The sequence below is a fragment of the Diorhabda carinulata genome, chromosome 6 (assembly GCF_026250575.1).
Source record: "Diorhabda carinulata isolate Delta chromosome 6, icDioCari1.1, whole genome shotgun sequence".
Lineage (NCBI taxonomy): Eukaryota > Metazoa > Arthropoda > Insecta > Coleoptera > Chrysomelidae > Diorhabda > Diorhabda carinulata.
In genome coordinates, this window is record NC_079465.1 from 22,335,721 (window position 1) to 22,355,460 (window position 19,740).

A 19,740-nucleotide genomic window follows, 5' to 3' on the forward strand; every position below is an offset into this window, starting at 1 on the left:
CAATCAGGTGTCATTTTCTAAAAAGATCATCGATCTGAAGTCGGAGTTAATTGGAACGTCAACACCAACCAGCGTTGCCAGAATTCACAGATTTCCTTTTATATGAGGATTTTAAATTAAAAATTTCTACTCCTGAAGGTTTTTATTTAAATTTGAAGCAAATTTTATATTAATTACGAATAAATTTTATTTAATTAGTCCACAATCATTAGGTAAATAAAAGAATATTATGAGATAGAGATAACCTTCTTCTTCTTTTTCGTGTTTACAGCCTTTTTCTGCGTTGACTCAATTCATGACTAAGAATTTTGGTTTTAGTGACAGCAAATTCGTAAGAAATTGGGTGCGTTCCGTTTAACGTTCGATGAAATTCACGTTCCCCTCAACGTTTATTGAAATTACTGTTCCATTTAAACGAATTTTTAGGTTAAACTTAAACCTCGATAATTGTAGGTTTACAATATGGCGAATTGACAAAAATGTTCAGTCGCCATCTTTGAATTGCCGTCACTTTGATACACTAAACAAAATGGTCGTAGTACCGAGTCCAAATGGAACGTACCCGTTACATACGAGGGAAGATCAATAAGTTCGTGAATTTTTAGAAGAAATTTTTCCAAAAAAAATAAAATTTTTCGATATATGAATTTAAATACATTGTGTCGATGTCGAATATCTTACCAGCAAGCTACTTTTTAGGATCGGAAACGATAAATAGTCACTCGGTGCTAGGTAGGGTCAATAAGGTAGATAAAGGAGACATTTATAGGTTAATTCAGACATTTTTGACATTGAGAAGGTATTTGTGTCCACCCTTGTGTATGTAACAGAAGTTTTTTTCTCATACCCTCATTGAGGTATCGACCATATGAGGTAACATAACCTCTTTGAAGGTAATAAATTTGGATTATAACTTCCATTCTAAAAAAATAATGGTAGCTAAGACATAATTCCATTACAGACCCACCGATTCACCCCAAGAAACTCAGTTTTGTTTTTTTTTTGGTATATGGTGACAAAACGTCGCCAAACCTAACCTCTATTTGCTAAAATTTTGGCAGGGGTTGAATGTAGTGGAATCTTATAGATCCGCCCTGAGGGAAATGATAAATAAAGCTTCAAACAGTTTTTAATATGTTCAAATTTTATTTTTTTATTTAAATAAAATGAATTTGGGATTGAAATATAAAATTGATTTTTTTTCATTGTTCCAACATCTTCTATTCACATTTTTGTATAGACGGTGGTGGAGTGCTTGAAACAGACTGGGGGTGTTCAATTTTTATATCCAAAAAAACCATTATTCTGTATAAAAAATGTTGGACTGAAATTTTTTCAAACAGAAAAAAATACGCCACAACACACCGATGGTAGGATGTTAGTAATAAGTGATTTTGAAAAAGAAAACGCAAAAAAGCTTTGTTATTTGGAACAAGAAATGAAATTTTTGAAAATTTTTTTAAAACGTTGCTGAATTCCAAAATTGAGTATTTTTGTAAAATAAGTAGAGTTATATTATTATTTTTTTGATAAACTAATTACATTTTAGTACTTTATAAACTAAAAATATTTTCAATTGTAAACAAAATGTCATTTTAGTCCTATTGACTTGGCTAAATAATCAAAAAACTAACCCGTATGTCAAATGTCGGGTTGAACAAGTGAAAATTTTCCAGAAAAATTGTGAAAATCGATAATATCTCGAAATAATACGATATATCTCAAGAAAGCTTCACGAAAACCTACGATCAAAGACATATTTGCAGAAATTCAACATACAACTGCTGCCCGATAGTTTTTTTTTGAAAATCATTACCCTTATCGAGATAAATACGACAAACGAAATCTTTTTGTGTGATTTTCACGAATTTTCAGAAAAAATTCCAATTTCTGAAGCTAAAAAGTGCAATTGGTAGGGTTCGGAATGATTCTTAGAATATTCAGTTCACCTAATTGGACTATTATTTCAAATTTCAATTATATCTAAACCATATTTCATTTTTTCAAAATACTTTTCGAAAATAAACTGATTTGAGGTTGCTATTTCAAACACTGTACTCGATATGTATAATACTATACTTTATTTTTTTTTTTAATAGAACACCTTGTATATTCAAAATTCAGATGAATTTCGATATAACATGTCAAAATGATACCGTTTGACATTTTTTGATTGATACAAATTATTTTTTAAATATATTTTTCGGAAATAAACTAAAAAAATTTATTTTAAGTAAGTTAAAACGTTTTTCAGTATAACAACAAAAAAATTTCACATTTATACCAAATCTGTTTTATATAGAGATGATACAACCCCAAATCTACATAAACTACCTCTATATATTCATCAAAATTGGAAATAAAAATAAATATTAAAAAATTTATTAATTAAATTCAATTTTTGTACTTTGGTGACGTAGATAAGTGACACTTGATAATTTGTGGAAAGTTTAATCAAAAATTTTAGACAATAATTTTCATCAATCATTTTTTTTTAAATTATTTATTTTTTTTGAATAAAAATGTTAATATATATATATACATGTATACATAAATTGATATGGAATATGTCTTCGAATGATTCCGATACATTACTAATTTTGACACACACTGTATATACAGTACGTTCGAATGAAGTAAGGGATAACCTAATTGAGAAAAATAAGTGAAAATAAAAAATTATAAAACATTATTATATTTATAATTACCAAGTCTTTTAGGTAAATACATAATAAATAAAAAATTCAAATAACATCACAGGTCAACTATGGAAAAATTTTTTTTTAAAATATTTGTACATGATGTTAATGTGGAAGGGATAGAAAAAAATCCTGTTTACTACATGAAAAAATAAAATAAACAGAAAAGTAAAAAAAATCGACAAATAATTCAGAATAGAAAGATGATAACTGAAGATGAGGAGGAAAATTGAAGAGCGAAAGAAAATAATGAATTAAATAAAACGAAATTAAGAATAAATTAGTAGTACAGGCAGTAGATGATAAATAAGAAGTTCTATAAAATATAATACGAAGACTATATGGAAAAATAAATATTAAGAGAGAAAGAGTCACGAAAAACTAGTAGAAACACCCAAAAGTAAAAAATATATTACGAATGGAAATAACACACGAAAAAGAGTGAAAATAAACGATTTATGAAATTGCAGAAATATAGATAGAGTATGAGTAAAAAAAGTATCAATTATAAACAAAACAAATAGAAAGAGGAGAAGAAATAGTGTAAAAAGATAAAGAAAAAGTTGGAGGAAAAATAAAAATAGGGAACAGAACATTTCTGGCAAAACAAGAAGAATATAAATAATAAATGAAAATAAAAACTGGAGATGTTATGGAAACAAGAAAATATAAAAAGAATGAGCGGAGAGAATAAATTAAATAATCAAAATAGAGTTGAAAGGTTTACAAACTGGAAGTTTGTCCCACTATACCAGTAGTGGGACAAAGAAGGAAAACAAGAGCACAAGTTGGAACGAAAGCAAAACAAACAAAAAGAATATGATAAGGAGAAGAAATATAACTGAGAGTCTTAGATCCGAAGAAGACTTTTTACACAGTATTAAGAAATAAAATATGAAAAATATCGAAATAGCAATAAAAGTGATAAAAATCAGATACAAAACAGTAAGATATTAAATATAGTTAAAGATTATTAAATTACTTTGTAATGAAAGAAAAGGAGTAAAACAAGGATAGAGACCAGAAAATATTGGAAAAGATGAAATTAAGGATAAATTATTCAAGTTCTTCGAGTTATTCTTCGGATATATAGTGAAAATAAGACAAGAAATTGACACAATAGGACTACCAGAAGGCCTATCTGCTTAATAGGCTTTGACTGTCCACTATTCTACTATGAAGAAAAGAAATTGTGGATTAATTCTTCAAGTACTTGCTGAGACCAGAAAGTATTGGAAAAAATGGATGAAACATAACGAAAAGTCTCAATTCGATATCCAAAAAGATTCCTTAGAGTTATTCTTTGGATATTTTCCATATAATGGAGAAAACTAGATGAAATTAAGGATAAATTCTTCAAGTACTTGTCAGGGATAGAAAACAAAAAAATTAAGACCATAGAATTCAATAAATTGAGCAAATAGAGCAAAAAACAAAAAATTTAGGTCAAAATCTTGAAGAAACTGACAGATTGAGTAATACAGAGTAAAAAGTATCAATCCGATACACGAAAAGATTCCTTCGAGTTATTCTTTGGATATTTTCCATATAATAGAAAAAACAAAATGAAATTAAGGTAAATTCTTCAAGTACTTGTCAGGGACAGAAAAGAAAGAAATTAAGACAAAATAATCCAATAGATTGAGCAAATAGAGCAAACAAAACAAAAAATTTAAAGCAAAATTTGAAAGACATGGACAGTGATGGAAAATATTGGAAAAATGGATGAAATAGAACAAAAAGTCTCAATTCAACATTTGGAAAAATAATCATTTAAATTTTTTTCATATATTTGACATAAAATATTCAATAAATTAATGAAAAAAAAAAACATTTTAAGGATATAAATCACACAATCGGATCAATTTTTAAAGCTCCAACAAGGATTTAACATACCCATACACAAATACCTCGAGGTAAATACAAATCGTACTAATTATTCCATTGTATACAGTACATCTCACAAAAAAATGAAAAATCATTTTGAAAACTATGGAATTAATAAAAAAATGTCTTATATAAATTTTTTGTTGATTTTGTTGACCTGTGTAAATAAATAAACATTGTAAATATTTAAATCTAATAAAAAAAACAACGTTTTTAACATCGATTTTTTTTCCAACTTATAAATCGATCTTGTAATTATTCAAGCCAATCTTTATATACATAGTCAGTCTTATTAGTTTAGAGTGATCGAATTTTAAAATAAAAATTGATACAATATGAAAAATAAAAAAACGGTTCGTTTTACAAGATTTTTAAAAAATTATCAACCGTACAAACAGAAAAGTGCAAAAGCACGTTCCGGAACAGGATGTTCATAAATAAATGATGATGCAAATGATTTTTCAAACCGTAACCGAAAAATTTACTCCCGGAACAAAAATTATCCAACCGGAAATTCGTGATTTTGTTGATGTTGGACAACTTTTGATTCGAGGAATTTTTTTTTGTTCTTCACAATTATTGTTGATGTATTAGTTGATGAATGAGACGCAGTTAGCAAGAAACAGATAATTCTCAACTAACCGGTTGTATAGTTCGCGACGAACTTTCGCCGTAAATTTGTTAACGACGCAAAGGGTGGAAGCAGTAGCGAAGAGCAAATTATACAAAAGTACGATTTTGAAATTTCCCAACCATTCTATGCTTCCGAAGTCTCCTAATAGATCGAAATTTGTTATACCTAAAAATATAATAAAAAACATTTAGGGGGGACGTATTCTGATCTGGAAATTCGAATTTTTATGTGTTTTTTTAAAGTTTACACACTTAAATGGATTTTTAAAAATTCGCGACTGGTTGACGCGATATCTCAAATTCTACTATCCGATCGATTCCTTTGAAATTTGGAGTCTGCCTTGGATTTTGAAAAATCTCAATTTGGAGTATTTTCTAAAAAAATCGAAAAGGCCAAAAAAAGGGGTAGAAGAAAATTGATATTTTATGTCGATACTATTTTGTGAATTTTTTTATACAATGAAATATGATATATCTCCAAAAAACTCAATAAAAAACAATTCCAAATCATTCAAATTGTTTTTTTGGCATTAGGAACTCAAATTTTTGGTTGTAAAAGCGGAAATTTTTCAGAAAAACTGTTAAAATTGAGAATATCTCGAAAAAATACGAAATTTCGAAAAAAATGATTGAAATTGTTTTTTGGCATTAGGAACTCAAATTTCGGGTTGGAGAAGCAAAAATTTTCTAGAAAAACTGTTAAAATCGAGAATTTCTCAATAAAATACGGAATTTCGACAAAAATTTCGTATTAAAATTGTGAAATTTGGAAAATATGATATATCTTCAAAAAACTCAATCAAAAAAACACTCCGAATCATTCAAATTGTTTTTTGGCATTAGGAACTCAAATTTCGGATTGGAGAAGCGAAAATGTTCCAGAAAAACTGTTAAAATCGAGAATATCTCGTAAAAATTTCGACAAAAATTTCGTATAAAAATTGTGAATATTGGAAAAAATGATATATCTTCAAAAAACTCAATAAAACAATTACCCCAAATAATTCAAATTGTTTTTGTTGGCATTAGGAACTCTAATTTTGGGTTAAAAAGCTAAAATTTTCCAAAAAAGTGAAAACTTTATCCTGGGAGGAAAATCAATCACGTTTGAATTCATTTTACCAGTTTATCAAGTCCATCGAGTCGTTCTTGTCGTTGGTAAGGTCAATTTCATTTTTTACCAACTGTATTTATACCAAATATACGAGAAATACTCAGTGTTGTTAATGTTAATAATAAAAATAACGATAAAAAAATACACGTACCTAGAATTTTCGATAATAACGGTAAAGCCGAACTAATAACGACGAGCAAAGCGCAGTTTCCAATAACGAGGCTAAACGGTGTACTTTTAGGCTTCGGTCTAAATTTTTTCATACAAGGGGCGGTATAAAGTCCTATTGACGAAGTAACTATTAAATAAATTATCAATAGTATTTCCAACGAGGCTCCATATAAACCAAGCTTCGATAAAGAACTTACTCCTAGAGTAAATTGCTAAAAAAAATTTATTATCACCTGATAGGTAATCTTAACACTTTTTTTTAATGAAAATATTCAAGGAGCTGATTAATTTCAGTAGACCAACCAGAACGTTGCTCATCTTCGAAGGAAAAACCTCCAGACACGAACAATCAGCACCGTAGACTTCACATATTTCTTGGCGAGTCACTGCGGGTTTCTGGTAAGGTAAATTTTGCCGATAACGTTCGTTTTCGCACTTCATTTAAAATTAACCCGCAACTAACAGCTTTATGAAACAAAATCACGCACTACTTGCTTTTAAAGTTACGTAAATGCGACCGGTATCAAGTGACAAACGGGAAAGTACAGCACTAACATAAGTTATTCAAAAAATAAAGTAAAAAGCGAAAGTACTCGGTTGCCGATCTTATATATTCATTACCAAAAACGATTCTGTTGGAAAATCAATCACCAAGACAGCTGAAAATCACCAAAAATCACATTTTCGCAACCTTCCGGCGAGAAATTGAACAGTGTTCAATTAACCCCGATACTTCACTCTGCCAGAGGCGTTCCTCATTTTTACATTACCCAGCTTCTTTGGAACGCCGAACCCCACCAGATCCTCGTGCAGTTAATCTCTGAGGATACTGTCGTACGGCGGAAGTCAATGAAAAAGTTGTGGAGATCGACGTTGTACTCGTGGGTTTTCTCTAGCTTTTGGTTCAATCAGCTGGTAATTTGGTATATTGGTGTCCTCTACAAGACCCAGAATCGTCCAATAATCTGTGAATCCCATTCCTTTTGGTAAATCCAGAATGTGGAATGGTTCTAGCTACCAGAGATCTATTTCATCTGCTCCAAAGTGTAGTGTTTTTGTTTTTTACGATGAATTACTTCACGTAGAAACTTTCTCTAGGCTCTAGGGTACTCCACCAGCTTTTGGTTCAACCGGCAGGTAATTTGGTATATTGGAATGCTCTACAAGACCCAGAATCGTCCAATAATCTGTGAATTTCACTCCTTTTGGAAAATCCAGAATGTGAAATGGTTCTAGCTACCAGAGATCTATTTCCTGTGCTCCCAGGTGTAGTGTTTTTGTTTTTTACGATGAATTACTTTCCTATAGCCAACAATTCACATCAAAATCAGCTGAGCTAGTTCCCTAAAGACCCTCGACTCAATCCAGAGCAATTCGACTTATAGGCGATCCAAAAACTTAGAGACAGCTTAGAGCATAGAAGAAAGATCGCTGATATCTGAGACCACCACGGAAGATGCTTTTTCGAGTTGTCTAGCATAATCCCACCTAGAGCAGTTTTTGTAAGACCCCTACACCTGCAGAACGTCAATTTATCGAGATTCCTTTTTGTGGAGAAGTGCAAGCCTTTGGAATCGGCTACCAAGACACGTTTTTCCCGAGCACTACAACCTACAGATGTTCCAGATAAATTTCCGCGGGATTTTCTTGTTCTCGGTTAAAAATACTCAATAATTTGTTTGTAGAATGATATTTAGACTTACCTTTGAGCTAATGGGTAAAGCTTTGATCCCTATAAGTAGCGATAAAGTGTTTTGTACTACCAGAAGAACCGCTATAATGGTTAAACCGAGAAGAAGTAACATTGCAACGGGATAAACGACGTTCCTTCTAAAAGAAGACGTCTGCCTCTGTTTATCTGGAAAAGAACATCAGAAAATCTCCAAAAAGAAACAATTACATCAAAATTTACCCAATACGCTTCTCCTATTCTCAATTTCTTTCAGTCTTTTACCCAAACCAAATTGTAACTCTCCGTTTTTTAATCTTAATAAGTTAGTTGGTAATTCGTAATCGATGTCCTTTATCGGTACTTCCGATTCCAACGCCATCGGAGCAGGATCGACGTACGATTTGCCAGTCTTTTGAGCTTGTTTGAATCTCCTACGTAGAGATTCTTCTTCTAAGGCGCAAGCGAAATATTCTTCGTTGAGATCTCGAAGGAACTGAGGTTTGACGAGAAACTGACCGACAACATCGAACAGTCTGACGAAACCAAGAGGGGTGCACACTACGTGAAACAATCATTATATTAGTAAGAGAATGAGTTTTGATTGGTCAAACAAACTTTTTTACAGAAAAACGCACTTGTGAGAAAAAAAATCGACCCCCGCAATCATCGACTAACCTTACCCACCACCATCAGTTAACCATCGAATGTCAACCGCAGATGAACCTCCTGAAGCGGTCACTCCATTGCGATAAGGCCAGAGTCAGCAAGAAGTGGCCAGTCTGCTGCTTGCGGAGTTTAGATTCGTTACCAAAAGACGGGTGACTTTCAACGAAGATGCGGTTCCGGAAGAAAAAGAACACATCTCGATAAAAATTGTTGATTCACTGGTGTCCAGGTCCAACAAGACTTAAAGCAGCTAACTTTGAGTCAAAAAGACCAGCTACAAGCCCCAAATCAATCCCAGATCATCAAGTTTACCAGAAAATACGTAAACCGGACTGACCAACAATGAGGCTCCGTTTTCTTTCCAGAAAAAAGCCTGCATAGTAGAAAAAGACGAGTTTATAGAAGACCTGGAGAAAGATTGACGCAGCGTAGCTTTTTTGGATTGTATCAAATGCCAACCGCATATGAACCTCCTGAAACGGTCATTTTATCGCGATAAGGCCATAGTCAGCAAGAAGTGACCAGCACGTTAAGCATGAACCAGTCTGCTGCTTCCGGAGTTTACATTCGTTACCAAAAGATTGGTAATTTTCAACGAAGACGCGGTTCCGGAAGAAAAAGAGCACACCTCGATAGAAATGATCGATTCACTGATGTCCAGGTCCAACAAGACTTGAAGCAGCTAACCTCGAGTCGAAAAGACCAGCTACAAGCCCCAAATCAACCCCAGAACATCGAGTTTAACAGAAAACACGTAAATCGGACTGACCAACAATGGGCTCTGTTTACTTTCAAGAAAAAAGCCTTTATGAGATGAACTTAAGAGAAAAGTTTGGACCTGGAATCTTGCACCAGTCATGAAATCGGACCCCAAAACGACGCTTACTGAAGAATGGGATCAAGATGAAGTAAAAAAAAATTTCTTGATCAAAGAAAAAGCGATGGGACACTGTTATTATTATATATTATACACTCATACAAATTTTTAGCTAGAGATCTTTGCATTGTGAGCGAGTCGATTTTTTTGCTCACGAGCGTTTATAAAGGGAAATCATAACTCACCTAATAACATCAATACCCCAAAAAAAGATATACAGGAATACAAAAATGGCAAATAATAAGTCCAGAAACCTAAAAAATATGGATTTTTCCTATTGGAGATGTTTAAATAGAAATAAATAATAAAATAAAACACGTATTATCTAATATTTAATACTACATCACACTAAAACACTGTTTGGTCCTTTGTCCACAAGACAGGGTGTGAGTGAGGGTGTAGTAAACAATATAAATACGAGGATTGCAACAAGTTTCAAGATATGGCAACTCTGATGTTGATGTGTCAAATCTGACATTGCCACTATGACGTTTGACATATTGACGTGTTGTCGTACGAGTGCTATTTGAATTGTTCAGTCTCGGTCATCGTGCGACGATTTTCAATACCTTGCGAGGTGGATTTAACCAATAAATAAGCTCGTTTCGAGTGTTGGTGATGAAGCGCCATATCGAATAACCGGGTTTCGTTGGTTTTCCGAATTCAATCGTGATCGCACTTCGATACAAAATGAATTTCGTGATAGAAATGGCGATCTGAAATCGATTAATCGAATCCACGGACCAAATAAATCGATTTTTTAATCGATATGTTGTACTGAATCGATTTAGTGGATTCACCCTTGGAAATTGACGTGCCTTTCGACTCGCTTCGACATTTGGCTATGAAGCGCCATCTCGAGTCGCCGTTTTCGACTAGTTTTCCGAATTTAATCGTGGTCGCACTTCGCTACAGGATGAATTTGATGAGGATCGTCCAAAATCGGCTGTTGTTGAGATTAGGGCATGATTGGGTCCCTACTCGCATGAACATTTTGGTGCCAAAAAGATTTATTCGCGTTGACAGGCTACGAATTCTGGATCTGGTAAAATCCAACAAAAGCACTAAGGACTTCGAAGCAAATGGTGGTCGCCTAATAACTGGACATGCAGCCACCGTTCCATTAGAGTTACGTGGAATTGTCAATTCTGAATTCTACACCAAAATTTGTTCGCCAGAATCAGGGGAACCAACCGCAGATCAAAAATAAATCACGAGTTCAACATTTTTTTATACCTGAAGAAGCGGTTGATGCGGTCAAATCGCGTGTTTTGAAGGTAGCTCAATCGGAATCGACGATTGGTTCAAACGAAATTCAAGTAGCAAACCTCGTAATCAATTAATTTAACACCCACTATTTTAAATCGCTAGATATATTGCAAAATGTTGTCAGTAAAATGAACGGATTGAACAAAGTCATGTTTTAAGACGCGTGTCAATCATTTTCTTCTTCTGTATCTATCGCCTCGACCGTGGGATCAATCAGCTTTTCGTACGATGGAAAATGGAAAAAAATTACTTACTTAAAATAGTTTGAATGCTGGATTTGTCTTTATCTATAAGCGCAGCTATCACATAAGTCATTCCTAATACGACTAGCCCTAATAAAGTGAGGACGGTGAAAGTTTCGTAAACTCTAGCCATCAGTCCTTTGCGATGACCGAAAAACCCTTCGGATTCGGTGAATAGGTAAGCGAAGGGTAAAGCAATAAATAAAGAGAGATTTGAAAATAGAAAAACGTAATTCCATAGACCTAAAATAAATAAAACAACGAGTATTTTAACACCGATATATTCGACCCGTGTTTCGGCCATTTCGACATAAACTCGTCAGTTGACATCACTGGCGAATGAGGTCTGTCAAAATTTATACGCGCGTGTTGAAATGGAATCCTGGTAACGTGAAAATGCGATTGAATCCGTACCGAAAGAAAATCAAAGATAAAACTTCGTATTGGTAGAAAAAAAATTTCAACCCTTGCAATTACGCTTTAATTAATATTAACGTCATTTACTAAGTCATATTCAACTGTTTTGAACTATAAATAGTACGTGTTTCGAACGCTCCTCGTATAATAGCAGCTAGGTTAAATAAATCATCAAAATTATTTATTGTATTATTATTGTAATTATAAAATAATAAGGTTATAGTTTCGTATCTGCCCGAAAATTCACTGTAATTAACATATCCGGTGAAAAACGAATCCAATTATCGGTAAAATCAGCAGTGGGAGCTCGATAAATGGATTCTGCGATTTCGAAAACGCCAAATTACCGTGTTTATGATTGATCATATACAAAAGTATTTAGTTTTACCAATCAATGTATCGGTTGACTCTCGGTTCGATTTTTTGAACTAGATTTATGAAATAAACGAAATTTCTCATTTTGGGGGTCTATTTTAGGAGTTTGTCTTGCGAGGGGTGAAATATATAGTAAGAAAAAAGTCAAAAATAATTATTATTCACGTTCATTCACCTTTTATTTATATTTAAATCGGAAAATGTTTTTCCGAAGAACGAATCCATGTTTTCGTAAAGTTAGGTTAGGTTTACTTTAATTTCGATTAGGTTATGTTCCAACAATTACCCGAAAACTCAAAAAAAAAAAAATATTTTTCTATGAATTGCGATGTTTTTATAATCTGTCGTTCAGTGTAATTAACAAATCCGGTGAAAAACGAGTCCAGTTATCGGCAAACCTGCAGTGGGAGCTCGATTAATGGATTCCGCGATTTCGAAAACGCCAATAGCGAGTTTAATACGATTCGGAAGTATTTTCAGTAATGGTTATAGAAGATGTAATTTGTTTTCAAAATCAAATGATATTGTAATTTACTGTTTAAACAATCGATAATTTAATCTGGTGTAGAATGTTTACAACAATTGATAATTAATTCGAAAAATATTTACAATTTTGATATTTCTTTTGTATCAAATCGGATTCAGTGGTTAAAAATAAAACTATATAAACAAAAATCTTATCGGAATGGTTTGTAAACAGAACAAAGAAACAGAAAAATTAATTTGATTGATACTATTGCATCTAAAAGCCATCAACCAAGGTCAAATATTGTTACGAATTCGTCCACGACATGGATCGTGAAGCCTGCCCTGTTCAATTATGATAAAAGAATCTAAAGTTTGGCGGATGCGGCAGTTCTCCGAAAGTTTTTTTTTGTTTTTATTATAGAGGCGATTTGTTTACATCGTTTTAATATAATCAATTTCTAGGACGACATTACTATTTAATCGTTAACTTTCTAGAACCGAATTATCGAGAAATTCTTTTAGTATAACTACTCGCTAGTTTATTCAGCAGTAAATAATTAAATGTCATAGTAAACAGACAAAAATACTAACAAATAACCGATGAATTTAAATAAATTATATTAAGTTAGTGAATAGTTAAGTAAAATAGTGGGTAGTTTAGTGTTTAGTGCGTCTAAATGAATAAGAATGAAAGAATAAGAAAAACATTCGTTGGTGTCAGGTATGAGGTATTGTAAGGATTAAAACATGGTTAAAAGACTATGACCTGAAAATAACAGAACTAAAAGCAGAATTGGAGAATCGCCAGTAGGAAACGTCGGATAGAAAGAATGAATTTGTAGAAAGACTCAAAGTGACGGCTTTGGTTCAAAGACGAATCTTCCGCCTTGATTTCGTCTCTAATATCGAACAGGATTGGCTTCACGGTCCGTGTCGTGGACGAATTCGTGTGTTACGTATTCGTGCTGAATAGAAATCCACAAAAATAGTGTTCGGGAAAACACACGAGAAAAGTGAAACAAATCTGCATTAAATGTACAAAATTTGCGTTTTGAGTTAAATTTTGTTGTTAGATACAATTGTAATCTCGACCGTGAATCACGGCGGAGGCTCGGTGATGGTTTGGAGATCTTATTGTTTTGTGTATAGGGTGGGCAAAAACTTTTGACCGACAAGCTTCATACACCATTTAGTTTGTTTCCGGTGCTCCATTTTTGAAATAAATGTCGAAATTTTGAATTTATTTGATGGAAAATGATATTTTTGATAACGTACCTTGGATAAGTGACGAATTTAACCATTTTATATAATAACTGTTGGGATAATTTACCAATACTTCATTTGAAACGATCGATATTGGCAATAAGAGTACCGCCAATATAGATACGGCCAAAGAGAAAGAACACAACCACGTACTGATCCTGTATACGGTAATTTCATCTTCGTCGGTACTAAAATAATCTTCTCTACCTTTACGCTTGAATCTACATAGCGTCGCGAAACTCAACAGGTAGAGGAGGATGAAGAGTAAAAGGAAAATCTGTAACAAAAAAATTTATTAGCGTTTTTTCTAGCCTCCGATAGGCTTTAAATAAAACACAAGTTCATACAAAACAAAAATTTTATTGGTAAACTTTTCGACATAATCAGAGACATTTGACATATCTGTGGACAAGCTTGTCAATACCTTCTTCAAAGAGTACAAAACAGACCTTGAAACTTATGGAAATGCCGTAGACGAAGCAGTAATGGTGCATATTTAACCATTATGTTAACTCGTTGAACCGGGTCATCTGAAACGACAGATTTGCGTGGCTGTAGCACAACGCCGACTGAAGCCTGAATCTTCGCAGTCGCCTACAGCGCATGCTCGCTTTCTTCTGCCCGTGTAGCGTCTGCACCTATACCTACTCGATTTTTTGTACAAGACTCTACATCTTATTGTCCTGTTTCCAAAATACGTAGACGCCTCCCAAAAGGCTACTATTTTGGAGTTGTTTTGTGCCGCTTCCATGGCTTGCTCGCAGAATCTGTCCATCCTCTCAAAGAGGCAGTGACCTGTTAGAAGATGGGCCACCAGTTTCATATCGTTTCTGGTCGTCAAGAGAAGTTTTTGGTTGATATAACTATGAATGTTTCGGATTGTCTTAAACCTGAAGTCTTTCAGACTCCATTTGATTATTTAGCCATCCGTTAAGTTCATTCTGAGCACACTGTTTACACCACCACTTCACCAACACTTGTGTTGTGTTGGTGTAGTTAGAGAAAGTCCAACGTCGTTCAGTTCGTGTGGCATCTCAAGAGGCGTGAATATGGGACGAGATCTGCTATGGAGCGAATGCTTGCTGTTTGGATTGAGGATATGAATAAAAAAGATGCTCCAATGAGGTAAGACATCTTAAGTGCTGAAGCAATAAGTTCTTCTGCTCCATTTTACGTTGCCCACAACTGCTGGTGTAAAAAATTGAAAAGACGATTGAATTTGCAACATTCGTATAACTAGCTAAGCAGCAAGCGTAGATACAGCAACCGCGTCCGAATTTTCTACCCAGTTTTACAATTAGATACTGGGAATTCTGCTTATCTCGTCTTCAAAGTAGAGGAAATAGGTTTTTATTGGAAAAAGATGCCTGAACTTTTATTTCCATTAAAATGTCCTCCCAAACCATCCGGGAAGTTCTTTTCTGTGAAATTGGGCGAGTTTTTATCCAGGTCTTCTGTAGACTCGTCCTCTTCGATTGCCCATCTAGGAAGCTCCTCCAATAGCTACGTTTTCTTTTATGTAAATTTTTGCTCCAGGTGACGGATTGCTTGGTGACATAGGATTAACTTGGAACCAGTAGCTGGCCTTTTTGGCTCAACTTTAACTACCTTGAGTCTTCTTCTGACTTTCCAGCGTTTCTCTGAACACTTTTTGTACTTGAACACCAGTGAGGGACCGATTTTCCAGCGATGTTCTGACAATGATGCTTGGATGTGTATTTTTTATCTTTTGGTAACGACTGTGAACACCAGACTGGTTCATGTTCAGCGCACTCACATACTATGGTCTTTTTGCAGTAGGATGACCGTTTGAGCAACTTACTGTGTTGATTTTCAGGTATAATTCTTGTTTATTGTTAATAGAGATGTGGATCGAAGCGAAATGATAGTCGTGGGTCACGTAGATAGATAGATTTTATAAGAGTTAGTTACCCCTATTATAAACAAGAATAAAAATGGTAATTACAAGGAAATTATTACATCATTTCGAAGCTAAAGTCATTAACTTTAAGATTTTACTAAGAAAAATCCAATTTCGTAATTATTTCTTTTGTCATTGTCTTGTGATTGCCAATTCGATGTTTTTGCTCACGCTCCAATGTAAATAACGTTTAGAACCGTAAGTTATTTTGTGCTAATAAACAAACAAACGCAAAATAACAGTAAATCACTTTCTTTTTAATGTAGTAGGATGCGTCCATCCGCTTGGAAATATTGAACAATGAAAATAAATTACAAAGGAATTTAGGTGTGTCACTTTGTCATCAAGTCAACGTATATGACAAACCACTCCTCCCATACGAAACTAATTGATGTTATTTGAATTTCCACGATGCGTAACGCTTATCGAATGGTATCGTATACAAAATTACGTATACGATATACGTGTACGATAAAAAAATTTCCAACGAAATATCTAGATATAAAAATAAAGAAACCACAACTTAACATCACGTACTGCACATGTTTGTGGGCCTACAGTAACGGCCTTGTTGGTCCCAGAAGTACCTGACCTGACCTAGAGGTGGCAGTAGAAGTTTGAAGACACCAGTTTGTTTAATATCAGGCAAAAAATGTTGATTCATCAAGACAATTTACCAGCTCGCTACCTCATACACCCTAATCGCCAGATTTAGCCCCCTCGGACTGGTTGGTCAAATATTTTCCAACATTGAAGCGTTGATGTCGACGGTTAATGGTTATTTTGAGAAGTTTGACGATTTTTTTCCAAAATTTTTTCGCTTTTTTTTGTTGGGCCAAATACTTCTGGAACAATTCTCGTTCATGAGCCAAAGATGGCCGTTAAACCGTCCAAAACGAACCGCTGGAAGGATGAAACCAGCATTAGTATTGGAACTGTAGAGTCTATCGTCCAAAAACACCTTCAATATTGGAAAATAAGTAATAATAATATAATAAGTAATAATAAAATAACTGTTGAATGCAATAAGAGACGGTTTATTAACCTAAATTTTTACTACAGACGAATCTTGGTTACACTATTACACTCCCGAGTAAAAGATGTGGTCTCAATAGTGGGGAAAAAAGGAGAAAGGGGCGTCAGTCGAAGCGAAAATAACCAGGCCCGCGATGAGAAGTACTTTACGTAATTAATGCACCTTATTCGCCAGATTTAGTCCCCTCGGATTATTTGAAGACTTGAAGATTACGTTCAAAAATAAATAATTTTTTTTTCAAAATTCCCAGAATCCCAGAAACAATCCTTCCCCCCCCCCCCAAAATGATAAAATTGCATCCTGTAGTTTGATTTTACATAAAATAAATTTTTTTAAGTAAATAGTTACAATTTGACTGAAGGGCGGGAAAAATCCGGTCATGTTTATGATAAAAAAAACATTGGATGGAGGCGACTAATAGAAGAAATATTTTCGGTCATTTTAAAACATTTCCTTCCGGTATAAACCGACATTTCGCGTTTTCGATCGTTATCTGGCCTAGATCGATTATTAAATTTTTAAAAACAAACTGTCCCTCGTAGACGAAATCGTTTTATTTATATTTACCCACTGTTTGACCTTGCTTTCCGCTAGCGAATGTAAACACAACAATTTAAAATAGCTGCGAGCCAGATAACAATAAAATTCGTTTTAAATTGAACCACGACAATAATTTTATTCAATCTAGTTAAAAATATTTATAATACAAGCTTATTATCAGCAGTTTTTTATTTAAATTGTAAATATTTTGAGATCATGATCAACTAGATGTCTTAGTTGCATTCAGATATATACAACTGGCCATTGGTAATGAATTAATAGTCTTATCTCACTTGATTTGCATCAGAGAGGAAGTAAAAACGTCCTTCTATGATGTGGGTTTCAAAAAGTTGATTCTTCAAATGAATTTTCAAAATTTCTACAATACTTGATCCAAAAATTGTTAGCATCTAGTTTTGGAACTAACTATAAGCTGCAACTTCTTAATATCTTCCTTATAATGCTGAATCAGGAAGTATCTAATGAGGAATTAATCTAACGGAAACTGAAAAGTTAAGGAAAGGTCGAAATGTGCTTACAAGAATGCACAAAAAAAGTTTTAGATAAAAATCCTGTAGGAGTCAAGACCAAAGTAAATTTAAGTCATTACTGATAATTAAATTCAATTTACTTAAACTAAAACTCAAAAAGAGATATGCAGATGTAGGAGTCAAAACCATAGCTAATTTAAGTCAGTACTGAAACTTAAATTCAATTTATCTGAACTTTGGAACTCAAAAAGGAAGATGCAGATACTGAAAACAGCAAAAATAAACCTTCGAATGTCACATTTCTTTCCTTTTGTCACTATATTTCAAAAGAAAAAGAAATCATACCCTCTCGGAATGAATTTTCACACAGTTAGATCCAAAAAACTCTTAGGATCAAGATTTGGAGACAAAGACAAGTCATAACTTCTTATTATCTCCCTTATAGGGCTGAATCAGGAAGTATCTGATGAGGAATGAGTCTAACGGAAACTGAAAAGTGAAGGGAAGGTCGAAATTTACAGGAATGCATAAAAGAAGTTTTAGATGAAAATCCTGTAGGAATCAAGACCAAAGTTAATTAAGTCAGTACTGAAACTTAAATTCAATTTATTTGAACTTTGGAACTCAAAAAGGGAGATGCAGATGCTTAAAACAGCCAAATAAACCTTAGAATGTCACATTCCTTCCCTTTTGTCACTATATTTCAAAAGAAAAAGAAACCTCTCGGAATGAATTTTTAAAATTTTCACACAGTTAGATCCAAAATAGTGTTAGGACCAAGAGTTAGAGGCAGAGACCAGTTATAACTTCTTATTATCTCCCTTATAGGGCTGGATTAGGAAGAACCTGATGAGAAATAAGTCCTTATAGGGCTTCATCAGGAAGTATATCATGAGAAACAAGTCCTTGTAGGGTTTCATCAGAAAGTATACTAAGAGAAATAAGTCCAGTAGAAAATGAAGAGTGAAGACGGTCGATATTTCATTACAGGAATGCACAAAAAACAGTATGAATACTGAAGTTGACTTCATTTGAGCCCTGAAACTATTGGAAAATAAATAACCTTTAAATGTTTACATTTTTTCCTATTGTCAATACTTTCACATTTTTTTTTTCAGTTTATAAAAACTAGAATTATTTCGATAAACGGAAAATTGAAATAAATCTGTTGCTACGTAATTATGTAAAGATAAGCTATTAAATGAGATAAAACTAATCATCTCATTTTCTACTAGAAAAACAGGCGTATAATAACACTTTTAAACACTCGTAATTAATTAATTACAAGTAAAATAGTCAATTTAAGTTGATAACAAGTCAATTGCTCAATTGACAAAAACGTATTTTTATTTATTTTTTATAATATAATGAACACAATTTCTATAGTTACTGTATGATACTCTGAACACGTATTTTATTAAATATTTTATAGTTCTAATAATTAAAAAATTAAAAGATACAAAGTATAAAAATACTATAAAATTTTGGGCACGTCAAAGATAAAAATTGGACTTATGTACACAATTAAAAATCGTTATTTTACTTACAATTTGCTCTCTAACGTTATTATGAAAAATTTGTTCGTTAATATCTGATTCATCTTCATATTCTTCCATTATTTTTCACCTATCTGTGAAAATTGGTCCTTTTAACTCAAGTTCAATCATTTTTATAGGTTTTCACGCGAACACATTTAGTTACATAAGGTTTAACATATTTGAAACAAAAATTTTGTAAAATTTTTTTAAAGCTCCACTCAACGCTGACAGATGTTCACATAACTTTAGAACTTTTAATGAATACGAGAGATCATGAGAAAATATCCAATCAAAACAATAAACGTCAGTGTCAACTATCAGTTATGCTTCTTTACCGTTATCGTTGCCTTTTATGTAGACGATGTACAACTATGTTTTAGACAACCTAGTCTGCTCTGTATTAGTGTACACTGAGTAGATATTCTATAACATTGACTTCAAAGCGCGCAGAGGTGTACTGA

At 33.2% G+C, this 19,740-nt stretch overlaps 1 protein-coding gene across 2 annotated transcripts; it reads right to left on the bottom strand.

Moving 5' to 3' along the window:
- Positions 1-1,126: 1,126 nt before the first annotated feature.
- On the bottom strand, positions 1,127-19,712 carry LOC130894816 (protein Lilipod). 2 transcript variants are annotated; one of them, XM_057801812.1, is made up of 9 exons: positions 19,289-19,712; positions 13,766-14,030; positions 11,243-11,473; positions 9,905-9,973; positions 8,417-8,734; positions 8,208-8,362; positions 6,485-6,716; positions 5,229-5,385; positions 1,127-1,305 (listed from the first exon to the last, which is right to left on the bottom strand). In XM_057801812.1, exons 1-9 carry the CDS (start codon positions 19,355-19,357, stop codon positions 1,221-1,223), a joined length of 1,581 nt encoding a protein of 526 aa, XP_057657795.1. In that variant the 5' UTR covers positions 19,358-19,712; the 3' UTR covers positions 1,127-1,220. The 2 variants fall into 2 exon arrangements, with proteins under 2 accessions (XP_057657795.1, XP_057657796.1); XM_057801813.1 differs by having other exon boundaries at positions 1,127-5,385; positions 19,289-19,688.
- Between the last annotated feature and the right edge of the window lie 28 nt (positions 19,713-19,740).

Excerpts from the sequence above, each read along its gene's own strand:
- LOC130894816 (XM_057801812.1), bottom strand. The coding sequence starts at position 19,357 with ATGGAAGAATATGAAGATGAATCAGATATTAACGAACAAATTTTTCAT. Across the intron at positions 8,735-9,904 it reads TGGGGTATTGATGTTATTAG|TGTGCACCCCTCTTGGTTTC; the intron begins GTGAGTTATGAT and ends TGTTTCACGTAG. Across the intron at positions 1,306-5,228 it reads CGTCGCGAACTATACAACCG|AATAATGGTTTTTTTGGATA; the intron begins GTTAGTTGAGAA and ends TTTTTTATACAG.